Source organism: Herpailurus yagouaroundi, unplaced genomic scaffold (assembly GCF_014898765.1).
Source record: "Herpailurus yagouaroundi ecotype Mexico unplaced genomic scaffold, PumYag 141, whole genome shotgun sequence".
Classification (NCBI taxonomy): domain Eukaryota; kingdom Metazoa; phylum Chordata; class Mammalia; order Carnivora; family Felidae; genus Herpailurus; species Herpailurus yagouaroundi.
This window is the reverse complement of record NW_024412396.1, coordinates 22,281,548-22,296,288: the sequence shown is the minus strand read 5'-3', so window position 1 is coordinate 22,296,288 and position 14,741 is coordinate 22,281,548. Positions and strand designations below refer to the sequence as shown.

General features: G+C 38.2%; 1 protein-coding gene across 1 annotated transcript in view; it reads left to right on the top strand.

Annotated features, from left to right (window-relative positions):
* The window catches only part of LOC121031389 (uncharacterized), a 411,199-nt gene that overhangs the window by 113,096 nt on the left and 283,362 nt on the right, over nt 1-14,741 (top strand). The window contains exon 4 of the mRNA XM_040476479.1: nt 2,599-2,684. Within this exon, the coding sequence (XP_040332413.1) occupies nt 2,599-2,652 (54 nt within the window). The 3' untranslated portion in view covers nt 2,653-2,684. The remainder of the gene's footprint in view (nt 1-2,598; nt 2,685-14,741) is intronic.

Below are 14,741 nucleotides of genomic sequence, written 5' to 3'. Positions count from 1 at the left end.
GGGTGGCGCAGTCGGTTGAGCGTCCGACTTCAGCCAGGTCACGATCTCGCGGTCCGGGAGTTCGAGCCCCGCGTCGGGCTCTGGGCCGATGGCTCAGAGCCTGGAGCCTGTTTCCAATTCTGTGTCTCCCTCTCTCTCTGCCCCTCCCCCGTTCATGCTCTGTCTCTCTCTGTCCCAAAAATAAATAAAAAAAAGGTTAAAAAAAAATTAAAAAAAAAAATAGTGTAAAAAGAAATCAAGTAATTAGTGAATAAATATCCCAAAGGAGGCAAGAGGAGTGTTTGTGATGCATAGCACCTCAAACATAGTGAGGATCCAATTAATGTTTATTCTTAGATCAAAATTATTTTCCTCACAACTATTCAGATCTCCAAATTAGTGATGTTTTACTTTATTTTATTCTGCATTTTACATTACATTTAATAAAATGATTTTCTGTCCCATGTTAGTGACCTGATTTTGATATGCATAATCATAATAAAAATATTAACTACAAGGGTACCTGGGTGGCTCAGTCATTTGAGGGTCTGACTCTTGATTTTGGGTCAGGTCATGATCCCAGAGTCATGGGATCAAGCCCTGGGTAGGACTCTACACTGAGCTTGGAGCCTGCTTAAGATTCTCTCTCTCCCTCTCTCTCCCTCCCCCTCTCCCTCTCTCTCCCTCTCTCTCCCTCTCTCTCCCTCTCTCTCCCTCTCTCTCCCTCTCCTCTTCTCCCCCTCTTGTGCTCTCTCTCTCTCTGAAATAAATAATAATAATAACTACCACTTAATGAGCGCTTAGTATGCGCTTCATAGAACATCTGATCCCTTACAAAACTGTACTGAAGTCAATTTTATTTACAAACAAGAAAATTGAGACTCAAACATATGAAAAATTCACTTGTGTCATACAGTTAGTAAATTGTGGAGCCAGATTTTGAAGCCAGGTCTGAGGTCAGTTAAAAATTTGTGTGTGTGGTTTTTTTTAAGTTTATTTATTTATTTTTGAGAGAGAGGGAGAGAGAGAGGAAGAGAGAGAGAGAGCAAGAGGGGGAGGGGCAGAGAGAGAGCCTCCCAAGCAGGCTCCACGTTGTCAGTACAGAGCCTGATGCAGAGCTCAAACCCACGAACTGTGAGATCATGACCTGAGCTGAAATCAAGAATTGGACGCTTAAATCACTGAGCCACCCAGGCACCCCTAAAAATTTATGTTCTAACTTCAACTACCTCCATTTTTACCTTGGTCTGTACTAGAAAATACTAGAAAGTTAATCTTTTTTCAGGCTTACCTTTTAACTCAGTTGAGAGTCCCAGTTGGGCAAAGCATCCTGTGATGGGAGCTGAAACTACCCCCTCAAGTAACTAAACTGCCCGGACTTCAGCAAGACCCTGCATGATTGACCCCAAGACAAAGATCAACCTGACATTTACTGCCTGCCTAAATATACCCACTGACCTTTGTCCCACATTTTATTTATATGAACCTAGACATATTTTCAGCACTTTGAAAATAGTCATTGGGACACTAGTCTGCTGTCTTCTTGGTGTTGGCCTTACTGAATAAATTTCTTTCTTGTTTCACCACTAAAAAAAAATCTGTTTTCCAAATCACTATGGTCTATTGCCTCTCATATAATTTGTAAATATAGGCCTTCCTTGAAACTTTTCTGTGTAAGTTTTAAAGGGAAATAATTTAGATATTGGTACAAGGGGAAAAAACAATTCACAATTACAATTAACACCAAATCGATTTGTTTATTCCTCAAAATTGAGACAGGTTTCAACCTTGTTAACCATAGAATATAGTTTACTTTTCTCATATAGGGAAGACATTTTCATTTGTCATAGGTCTAAAATACAAACAATACAGGGCAATTATTGCTACCAATCTTAAAATTTTGTTTAAAATGCCTCTTACAAATGATTTCTATCACAATTGCAACTTAATTTTTGAATTTAATTATATAAAAAGAATATTTCATGAGTTTTGATGTTGGAAATCATTTATGTATTGAATTTGGTTGGTGGCATGCTTAAATTTCAGAAATGAAGATACAATTGCAACCATAAGGCATAAAATGGGAATTTTCAATGGAGAGGGAAAATATTATTTTAAGTTGAATTTATCTGAAATGCAGTGTGAATTTTTCTTAATTGTAGGACCATATGAAGGACTCATAATAACCTTGTAAAACATTACAGAAGGACAATGGTTTTCTTCAATTATCACTAGGTGTCAAAATCCTGAAATCCCAATCCCAAGGCAAAACAGCATGTAGGTGGAAATTACCAGATTAACTATATGCACATCCAGCCCCTGTGAGAATAGGATTCTCAAACATCTTCTCTGGAAATCACTCTTCATAAGCAGGAGAGAAAAAGAAACAAAACAAAACAAAACAAAACAAAACAAAACAAAACAAAACAAAACAAAACAAAAAAACCTAATTCAAAACATGTCAATTAAGATCCTCCTCAGGAAAAAAAGAAAAGCTTAATTTCGGTTTGAGAGACTCCTCCTTAAGACAGGTAATTCAAAATGATCTGCCTGTATTGGTTTCTCCCTTGATTTCTTGTTCTTGCCTTCCCCCCAATTGATTGGCCCCTCTCTCTGCAGGGCAGAGCTAGCAGCAGAAGCACTATCAATAACGTCACTAACAGCCTGATCTAGAGGTACACTGTGACCCTGACTTCAAAGACCAGGTCAGTCCATTTCCTTGATGCTCATCTTTTCTAGAGCTTTTGTGTGGTGGCTTTTAGTCTGCCTCCTGGCAGAGGTCAACTCTAAGAGAACAGGGCAGCCAAGTAGAGTTGAAAATAGGAGTGAAAAGGCCTTCAAAGTAAGTGAGGGTTTACATTTTACAGAATCTCTTTTTGTTGGTTTATCAGGACACCTTTGCCTCAGTGAAGTACAGCCTAGATATTATTGAAGACCACAATATTCCACCTTTCTTCTCCCATGCTCCATGTCCCTCCTGGGCAATAAAGCTCTTGGGGAAACAAAGATATATGTTGGCATATATATTTTACAGCTGGGGCACAAAGAAACATTTGCTTTATGAAGGGGGTGGGGAGGCAGGGAGGGCAATTGGGAAAGAAGAAAGAATAAAGACCACTCGGAACAAGTGAGGCATTTTTAAAATGAAATTTACTAAAATCATAGCCAAGGGGCTCACATCAGTATCTGTCTGAGAAAGGAACTGTTTATCTAGGCCCTGATTTTTTAAAAAAAGTGTGACACTCATCAGAAAAGAAGTTAGACTTCCCACTTCATCAGAGAACCCAGAGATTCTCTTCATGCTAAGGACAGGAGACACTTGGAGACACCACCCTGGACATGGATGTTGGCCTTATGATAATGGGCACTGTCAATGGGAAGCTCTCACCAAATGACAAACTGGACTGTAGGTTTCTGAGGGTCTCATAGTGGGCAGTAGGAAGAGGCTAATATGGGGCAGCTGTTCAGTAAGGGCTCTACCTACTGTACTTTGGTTATTAAAAGCCACTATTGTAACCATATTTTGTGGTCACAGGTCATGTTCTACCTACTATATGTGCATTATTTCCCAATTAACACAACAAAGCATCATTTGGCATACTATCATTTAGTAATGCTGGAAGCTATTTTTTTCTGGCTTCATTCTGGGCCTCACCTTTTAAATCTTCATAATTTAGTTAAACTTCCTCTCTTCCAAGATGGCTGAACTCTAGGGTTTTCTAAGGGAAGTGATGGTGAAGTAAAAATAATAAGCACATTAGGTTACTTTCTGCAAAAGTTTCAGCACACGTCCTACTCAATTTAGGAGGCAGGGGTGAAATTGCAAAGTAAAACCACAGTCATTATGTAGGGATCAAAACAGAAACCTTCAAATGCTCAGTGAAGACTCAGGAACAGCAGCCAAGGCCTGCGACTGGGAGAGAAAATGAGCAGACAAAATAGGACTTAAGAATCACGCCAGTCCAGTCTAATTCCAGGGTACAGTACCTTCTAATTAACGTGGTTGTTAAGGATACACTATCAGGGGTGCCTGGGTGGCTCAGTTGGTTGAGTGTCCGACTTCGGCTCAAGTCATGATCTCATGGTCTGTGAGTTCAAGCCCTGCATCCGGCTCTGTGCTGACAGCTCGGAGCCTGGAGCCTGCTTTGGATTCTGTGTCTCCCTCTCTCTCTGACCCTCCCCCTCTCATGCTCTGTCTCTCTCTGTCTCAAAAATAAATAAACATTAAAAAAAAATTTAACAATATACTTTATCAGACACCTCTTGGAATGACTGGAAGCCATTGCCTTTTACCTAAAACTCTGTGTCTCCTGACCTTTGTGATGGAGGGCTGTATATACCCATGCCCAGTTTAATGAGAATGTGACTTACTACATAATGTAATTTAAAGGTTCACTGACCCAAATATAAACCCCACCAAGGAAATGTAACTAGTTAGTGATTATCAGCCAAGACCCTGGGTCCCCAAGAAGAGCAGCTGCTGCTGCTCTCTGGAACAATGAAATGTAACACTAGAAGGTATACCAGATCACCACCGTAGGCAGTGTTTGTGAACCGGGAGCCAGTGGCTCCTGATTCCACTGATTAGCGGCAAATGCTGTGTGTAAAAAGTACAATGTTATTCTCAGGACAAAACCAAATCATTAATGAGACATACAACCAAATATTAAATCAGATCAGGCCAGGGATAGAAAGAATGCACCTGGCACAACTGGTTTTGCTGAGCCAGCTCAGCAAGGAGGGTCTGTCACCCCCAGGAGTGTTCATTGACCTCTAGCAACCACAGGGACACATGCTGAAAGAAGACTATAGCACACAACTTTGCCAGTTGACCCTGGCATTATATATTTTTAAGTGATCTAATAAATTATGACCATCAAAAGTAGGTGAATCAAATGCACAAATTTTCCATTTTTAAAATACACCCAGACAAATTTGTAGAGATTGAAAATAAATTCAAGGTAATTATCTGGGATCTACTGTAAAATAAATATTGTACCGACCAGTTAAAACAGTCAAGGAAGGTTTTATTCAAGACTATTGCAATGGGGAAGAGAGACTGACCTCAACTGTGCTGAAATAAAAGACAGGGATGAACTAAAGGAAAAATCCTGGAGGATATTAGTCCTAGAGGATGTTAGGTGGTCAGTGAGGCCATCTGTGTTTGCTAATTGGTGCTTGGGGAGGTTAGGCTTCTATCCTCCCACAGAGACTGGACGACTGGGGCCCTATCTTTCTCACCTGTCAAAAGAATGGGAAAAACAAAGTTACAGATTTACATTTCAATGGGGCAGAGACAGAATTTACAATGGCAAGTTTTGTCAAGTAAATGTTCTAAGAAAAGGGAGGTCAGGGGTCTATTGACCAAAAGAAGCCTGTCTAAAATTTAGTCAAGCTGAGGGGAACATTACCATTTTGGTCACTATGTTCAACCTTGGAAAGTACATGCTGAAAACTATTTGCATCTGGTTCAGTAAAGATTCACCCCCTCCTCTTTCCCATAATTCTATTTTGCAGGTTAATTGCTTCAGTGAATGATTATTCTTTTTTTTTTTTTTTTTTAATTTTTTTTTCAACGTTTATTTTTATTTTTGGGACAGAGAGAGACAGAGCATGAACGGGGGAGGGGCAGAGAGAGAGGGAGACACAGAATCGGAAACAGGCTCCAGGCTCTGAGCCATCAGCCCAGAGCCTGACGCGGGGCTCGAACTCATGGACCGCGAGATCGTGACCTGGCCGAAGTCGGACGCTTAACCGACTGCGCCACCCAGGCGCCCCTAGTGAATGATTATTCTTAAGGCAAACAGCAATCACACTAAAATCCTCTTTGCAAATGCTGTTTTCCACTTACAATTTAAATCTTCCTTGGGGACTTGCTACTACCCAAACACACATTTGGTATTTAAACTGAGAATACTATCCCACCTGGGTTAATCTTTCAAGAGGAGAAGATCCCAAGTTTAACTGTCCACAATGGCTATAGGAAAATCCTTTATGCAAAGGATTCTACTGTATGTAGGAAGCTTTTGACTCAGCTGGCATCTCAACTTAAAACTCTTATAATGTTTCACTTTCTTCATGTGTATATCAGTCACCTGTCACTCAGTGGTACTAGAGAACAGGAATGAAAGATTTCTGACAACTGTTCTAACAAAAACATAATGAAATTCTTCTGATGGATCCCATTTTAACAGGTCATGGCATCCGATTGACAGGTCCAGCAATTCATTTGATTACTGGAGCTTTGCGGGGAAAAATGAGGTCTGAGAAGACCAACTGATAAAAAAGCACAGCAAAGGTCAAACAAATCAGAAAAATGGTCAGCCTAATGAGCCGCAAAATTATTTATTTGCTTGTAAAAAAGAAATTAGCCATAGGTCATCATACATAACCAATACCTGTCTTAGTTGATGGAACACATGATTTTCTAGACAAAACGAAGCAGGGTGGGGAGATTCAGGTGTATAGCCTCTGAAGGGAATTATTGGATTTTTAACAATCTGAAAACCCTGGAAACATAGTAAGAGCCAAAATAATTAGGAAACCATTGTTGATTAAATTCAATATCATATCTGATGGGGCTTCTAGCTTGTTAAGTTGGTTACTGCACAAATAGGGGAGGGAAACACTGAATCCTAGTTCATCTTGTTATTTGGCTTCTATTTGTTCATGTCCATTGGAATGTGCCTAAGCTTACCTTGCTATCTCATGCCTCTGCTTTCAGGATAATCCACTTTTTTTCTTTGCCTAAAATAAACTACTTTGACAATGGTCATTAAAGATCTGCTTATATCTGGGGCGCCTGGGTGGCTCAGTCGGTTAAGCGACCGACTTTGGTTTAGGTCATGATCTCATAGTTTGTGAGTTCGAGCCCCCCTCAATGTCGGGCTCTGTGCTGACAGCTCAGAGCCTGGAGCCTGCTTCTGATTCTCTGTCTCCCTCTCTCTCTGCCCCTCCCCCACTCATGCTCTGTCTCTGTCTCAGAAATAAACATTAAAAAAAAGATCTGCTTATTTCTCTTGACTAGCTTTAAAGTATGTATTACATATTTCTTGATTTTTCTGTGTGGGTTGGCGATGAAGCTCTTGTTTCATTTTCATGCACATACCATCTTCCATATATAGGATATTAGTATGCCATGTCCTCTGTCTACCTTCAGAACAAGAGAGTACAGATTCCTATTCCTTTGTCCATTGATCAAATATGGTACAGAGGTAAGATCCAGCAGTATAATAAGCTCAGTGAAGGGTATTGCTTGCCTTTTCTTCAGTGTGGTGCTTAGCCTATATTTCAGTCCAACACCCTTCAAAATTTTTATGATTGAAGTATAGTGGACATGCAATGGTACATTTCAGATTCACAACATGGTGACTCCATAATTCTATACATTAAGCAATGCTTACCACAATAACTGTAGTTACTATCTATCACCATACATTATTACAATATTATTAACTATACTCTCTATGTTATACTCTTCATCTCCATGACATGTATTTCATGACTGCAAGTTTGTACCTCTTAATCACCTCACCTATTTTGCTCATCCTCCTATTCCTTTCGCCTCTGCCAACTACCAGTTTGACATCTCATTTAGGCATTGTAAGCCAGTGTCTTTTTCTCATGTAATTACAAGTGAATGTAATTCTCCAAAATAGGACGAGATGCATTGTAAATGACCAAGGACATAGTAAGTACACAACAGAGGCAAAAAGACCTTTGATGCACATCATTAAAACAAAAACAGACAAGTTCTGAATGTTTTCACTTTTTATTTTGAAATAATTATGAACTCTCAGGAAGTTGTAAAAGTAGTACATAGAGTCCCTGTACCCTTAACCTAGTTTCCCCCAGTAGTGACATCTTAACTGCAGTATAGTATCAAAACCAGGAAATAATTGAGACTAGTAAAATATTGTTAACTAGACTATTAACTGGACTGCATAATTCATTTTCACCACTTTTTATAGGCACATGCAGGTGTTTGTGTAGAGTGCTTTGCAGTTTTATCCCACATACAGATTTGTGAAACCACCACCACAATTAAACTCCTTCAGGCTGCTCATTTATGTTTGTTCTACTCCCCCACCCCATCCCAACCCTGTCCTTATCCCCTGGTAACCACTAATCTGTTCTCCACCTCTATAGTTTTATTGTTTCACAAAGGTTATATAAATGCAATCATATAGTATTATAACCTTTTGACATCTTTTCACTAGGAAGAATGCTCATGAGATCTGTTCAGGTTGTTGCATGTATCAATAGTTTATTCCTTTTATTGTTGAGTAGTATTACATTGTATGAATGTTTCAGAGTTTATTCAACCACTGAAGGACATTTGGGTTGTTTCTAGTTTTTGGTATTAAAAATAAAGCTGCTACGAACACTTGTTCATATGTTTTGTATGAACATAGGTTTTCATTTTCCCTGGGATAATTGCCTAAGAGTGCAATTGCTATTTCATAATATAAGTGCATGTTTAGCTCTATAACAAACTGTCATATATTTTCTGGAATGTCTGTGCCATTTTACATTCCCACCAGGAATATAAGAGATCTAGTTTCTCTGTATTATTGCCAACATTTGGTATAGTCACGATTTTTTTTTAATGATTTTTTATTTTAGCTGTTCTAATAGGCATATAGTGACATCTCATTGCAATCAGACTGGATCGTTATACACTATGTTCCCATTGATAAATTACTGCCATCTACATTTTATCCAACATTCACCATTATAGATACATGCTACATCCATAAGCCTTTAGTTTTCCCCTACCCAACCTTTTCTATAGACCCATAATCTTACTGAATAACTATCTGTAAAACTGCCTTTAAATTTTTTTAAGTTTATTTATTTATTTTGAGAGTGACAGAGGCAGCACAAGTGGGGGAAGGGGCAGAGAGGGAAAGAGAGAGAACCCCAAGCAGGCTCCCCATTGCCAGCACAGAGCCCAATGTGGGATTCCAACCCACAAACTGAATTCATGACCTGAGCCAAAACCAAGAGTCAGATGGTCAGCTGACTGAGCCACCCAGATGCCCCTGTAAAACTGCCTTTAATTTTATTATCTTTAATCACATCTCCAAAATATTGTCAGACTAGCTAGCTAGAGAAATGGAATTGTCTTGTGTTTAGAATTGCCAAAGTTAAGTGCCCAAAGAATCCATAAAGCATTCACCTTACAGATCTGATTTTTTTTTTAATTTAATTTTTTTTTTTTTTTAGTTTACATCGAAATTAGCATCTAGTGCCACAATGATTTCAGGAGTAGATTCCCTAATGCCTCTTACCCATTTAGCCCATCCCCCCTCCCAACAGATCTGATTTTTTAATGAAATATTTACAGGCTTTCAGGTAGGAAAGAGAATGCTTTAGGGGAAGTTTCCCTTAGACTAGTAGCCAGGGATTCTATGTCCTGTCAGAAAAGTGAGGGCCATTATGTTATGGGAGAGAGTTTGGCACTAAGGAATGGAACTGATTTTATTTGTCCAGATAGAAGACAAATGAGGATATGCTATCCAGGTGTGGTACAATCAAAGCAGAAACTAAGATTTTATTCTCATAGCTCCTGAGAAACCTAGGAAATCAAACAGGTGTGGTGATGCCTTCCTGGCTACGGCAGCTCCATAATGGGTACTTGAATGGGTCCTAAATGAAAAGGCTGTTCAGTACAATCCACTCATTTGTTATACTGTCTTGACAATCTATCACCATGGGATCAGTGAGGTTGGGGAACAAGTTCTAATTGTGCAAATAATTTAAATACTGAAGAGCTGTCATCCATTTTCCACATCACATATACTTTCATAATGTTCAACACACTGCTCCAAACCCAAGTAAAATCCATACAGTAAAAATATTCTTAAAAAAATTTTTTTTAAATGTTTATTCACTTTTTGGGAGACAGAGACAGAATGTGAGCAGGACAGGGGCAGAGAGAGAGGGAGACACAGAATATGAAGCAGGCTCCAGGCTCTGAGCTGTCAGCACAGAGCCCGACACAGGGCTTGAACTCACGAACTGTGAGATCATGACCTGAGCCGAAGTTGGACGCTTAACCAACTGAACCACCCCGGTGCCCCATAAAGTAAAAATATTCTTTACGAATCTGTGCTGAAATTCCTGAAAGGTATATTGTTTGGGGTGAACAGGGAAGGAGGATGAATTCATCAATAGTGGCTTTAAATCAGAAAAATAATGAATCTCCTGCTGAGCTCCACTCAAGCAGAATTAAAAAGAAAAAAAAAAAGACTGTAGGGGCACCTTGGTGGCTCAGTGGGTTAAGTATCTGACTTCCTCTCAGGTCATGATCTCGCAGTTCATGAGTTCAAGCTCCACATCAGGTGAGCATGAGCCCTGCCTCTCTCTCTTTCCCTCTTTCTCTCTGCCCCATGTGGGATTCTCTCTCTCTCTCCTTCTCTATGCCCCTTGCTCACTTGTGCCCACTCTCAAAGAAATAGATACCATGTCAGAACAGAAACACTAAAAAGAAAGATTCATAAGGGTGTTTGGATGGATCATTTGGTTAGGCATCCGACTTCAGCTCAGGTCATGATCTCACATTTTCGTGAGTTGGAGCCCCACATTAGGCTCTGTGCTGACAGCTCAGAGCCTGAGCCTGCTTCAGATTCTGTGTCTCCCTCTCTCTCTACTCCTTCCCTGCTCATGCTCTATCTCTCTCAAAAATAAACATTAAAAAAATAGGGAAAAAAAGGAAAGATTCATAGATTAAAAAATATATAACTGAATTAAAATGTTTACACCTAAGAAAAATCTTCACTTTTTGAGTTAATATCTGCTTTTCTAAGAATGGAGCTTGGGGCGCCTGGGTGGTGCAGTCGGTTGAGCATCTGACTTCAGCCAGGTCACGATCTCGCAGTCCGTGAGTTCGAGCCCCACGTCAGGCTCTGGGCTGATGGCTCGGAGCCTGGAACCTGTTTCCGATTCTGTGTCTCCCTCTCTCTCTGCCCCTCCCCCGTTCATGCTCTGTCTCTCTCTGTCCCAAAAATAAATAAAACGTTGGAAAAAAAAAAAATGGAGCTTAAAACTTGCCAATATGGATTGCCAGTATACAGTTTGCTATATAACACACAACATTATCTCATTTGAAACTTGAAACTCAAAATCAATTTAAACAGATTGAAAACAATTTTGTTGTTTTTAAAATTGTGTGTTTGCATATGTGTGTGTATGTGTACTCATTAATGATCTCCTAACCAATCTCAAGTCTCACTTGACACATCACATCTGGCATTTAGGAATTTGATGAAATTGTACCATCCTGTATCCCTACATTATAAGCAAACAAGAGATTTCAAAAGAACCTCAGGAACATAATGGTTATAGAAAGAGATATGTGAAGTAGGGGTGGAAGGGTAGATGACAGAGATGACAGGGGCAGAGAGAGGGAGGGAGGATCTGAAGCTGGCTCTGCACTGACAGCAGAGAGCCCAATGGGCTGGAACCCACCAGCATGAGATCATGACTTGAGCTGAAGCTGGATATTTAACCAACTGAGCCATCCAGGTGACCCACATGTAATGGTTTTAAAGGGACAGAATTAAAAATTAGAGTGTAGTCTGACTAATTTATGTTTTAATACAAATTCTAAAGAGACACTTTTAGAAATACATATTCTAAGACATTCGATTGTTAGGATAAAAGGTGATTTGAGACATGGCAGCTTTCCCTGAAGTATAAACTTAGGAAAACTAACATCTAAAATTTTGTTCTGAATTTTGTAGAGAAAAGAACATTTCCTTCAATGGCTTAGTTGAAGTCTGCTATTTGTGTGTCTATGGCAGCATAACACTGTTCCCATTATTATTCTTTGAATAGTTGACTAGAAGTTTGAGGGTAAGGAATAGATCTATCTAGATATTCAAGACCCAAATGACTCACACTGTTCATTGACAGTGAACTTGAGAGATATACGGTATCACTAGGAACCTGCCTTCTTCACACTGCATCATATTTTCTGATAACTCTGAGAACACAGTACTCAGAATATCTATTTCTGGTTTGTTTGGGATTTTTGTGGAGTGTGCAGTGTGGAGTGTGGAATCAGTGCGATCATATGCTCAGACATATTCAAGAGAGAATTCATGCTATTTCTATATTTTTTGCTAATCTGAAGTGATGAGTTTCAATATTGACTTAAAAGTTTTTTTTTCACATAATTATCCTAAACCCAAAGTAGCACCTTAGCCTTTAAAGTCAAAATGTTGAGAGACGAATAATGGAAACTTATATTAAAAGATAGTGGCCGCTAAGGCAAATAGAACAGCTTGTAATTAATGGAATTTTTCACTCCACTCAGATAAGATGTTAAGAATAGAATTAAGAGAATCATAAAACTGTTATGATGATGACTTTATTAGAAAATAAAAATGACATTATGGTGATATTTAAAGCATTACCATAGAAGACTATTTTATTACAAATATACATGCCCCTTTAGGCACTGTTCTTTTAGCTGTCCTAGGCTATTGCTCAGTCAAACTAATAAGTCTGAACTGTTTTCTAATTCCTGTATAAAGATGAAGGTATTGGAAACTTATCATGAATACTAAAAAAGAAATATAGGCACTAGGGAAAATGCACCTGTGCATTGCTATTCTCTGTCTGACTCTCTAACTGCCACCATTAATATTTTTTGTGTTTCTCACAGCTGTCAGAATGTGCTGGCTTCTGCTTTATTCTCAGCGCCTAAACACATCTTTTCATACTACATGGTTTGCATGCTAATATGTTCAAGCAAGGCATATTCTTCACTCTAATTTTGATCTTATCAAAGGAAAGATAAGGATTTTAAATGCTACAACCATTCATACTAATTAGAAGAACTATTTAACAGCCAGCCTTAGCTTTCTCAAAGACTGAGACATAAATAAGAAATAGGCCTTATAATTAAACTGATAGCAATAGCACAGAAAAATTTTAAATGTCCGCATTGTTTTTTTTATGTTTTAAATCCAACTGGGTAGTATTTTCAAGTAATCAGAAGTCATGTGATATTTATACAAGATATGATCATAGGAGTTCCAAGCTAAATGCTACTCCAGAGATCATTTAGTACAACTCCCTAATTTCATGAATGAGGAAGTTTGGAAGAAGTCAGAAGTCTCACCCAAAGCCACACTGTGAGTTAATGGCAGTCAAGACTTGAACTCATGGTCTTCTGTCTCCCAGCCACACAATATAAGTTAAAATCAAACAGAAGAAAAATATAAATAATTTAAAAAATTAGAGCACATAAAAGATATTTTTAAATTGTCTTGTTCTATACAAAATATCTAAGTCACAATGATTAAGTTTTTCTTCCTTATAAATGTTTTATTTGTGCTTTTTGATCAGAAGTCATCACATCACCTCTGCCACATACCATAAAATTTTAACCTATACCTCGTCAGAAGACCTATAATTGATCAATGTTCCACTTGTCAAAATATCACCCTATCCTAGTGTGGCCCTTTATCACTTGATTTGGAATATTGATCATCTCAATAGTTACAGAGGCTTTCCATACCTAACACGCCTCAGGGGATATAACCTTAAACAAATATATGGAATATTAAATAACTCACTACATTTAAATCATTTGGCTCACTGGAAGCGTAGGGCCTACCCATAGACCGTTTAGGTTAAGTACAAACTGGGATTTCCAAATGCATTAACCTCTACAGTCTTGAAATGTGAATTGGGTAAGGATCAGACCTAAAAACATACTGAGCATGCTTGCTGCTTTAATCATCTAGAAGGGTCTACATGTAAATGAGCAGGAAACATTTGATATAATGCTGTTTGGAAAAGGATTACTAGAGAATGTTCAAATCAGTTATTTTATAAGTAAAATAAGCTAAATTGATAGTAAGATTGTATATGTAAAAATTTTGTGGAGGCGAATAGGCTAACTGTGTACTATATACTTACATTGAAAACATTTGGGATACTGTGTAAGAAAAAGCTGTGGAGGAAGCTAAAGAAATTAACTGGATTAAAAAAAAGAATGATGAGAATCTATGAATTTTCTACAAGATAGGAGAAAAATTTGTAAGTATTGTTAGCTGGAAATTTTGTTTAGCTATAAAGTCAAATAGGGTGGGCCTCTCTCGTTAAAGGATTTATTAACTTCTCATATCTTATGTTAAGTGGATATTTGGAAGGGTCAGTAGAACATTGACAAACTGGTAGAAGCTAAAAATATCTCCTGCGTTAGTAAATTAGTGACATATCCTCAGAAACAACATGTCACCAATTCATTGCATTGAACTACTTGGAGTTATATACAAAATATACAAATGTAGTACAGAAAAATAAAGCCTGAGAAAAAAGTAATGAGGAAGGACCCACAATAAATAAAATACACATTAGGTAACTGGCCATGATATACTTAAACAATATGAGAATCAATAAATCTTGTGTTTGCCTTTTGGTCTGATCCCTGTGAGGTATGAAAGGAAGTAGAATTTTCACTTCCATTTGAAAGGAAATTTGGAGAAACAGACAAGGTATAATTTTCCTCTGTTGAGACTAAATTGTGTTCTCAGATACTAAGTTTCTGAGAACAGAATAAAAATATCTATTAAGCTTCTTGCATCACACATTCACTCATATAATTCCTGCTTTTTATAGTCAATACACAATAAAAACCAACATAGTTTCCATTCTGTTTTGACTGGGGAAAGAAGACAATGAGTTGATAACTTCAATTTGGAAGAGATCCATGGCCTAAAAATTCAAAGTAATTTTGTATATTA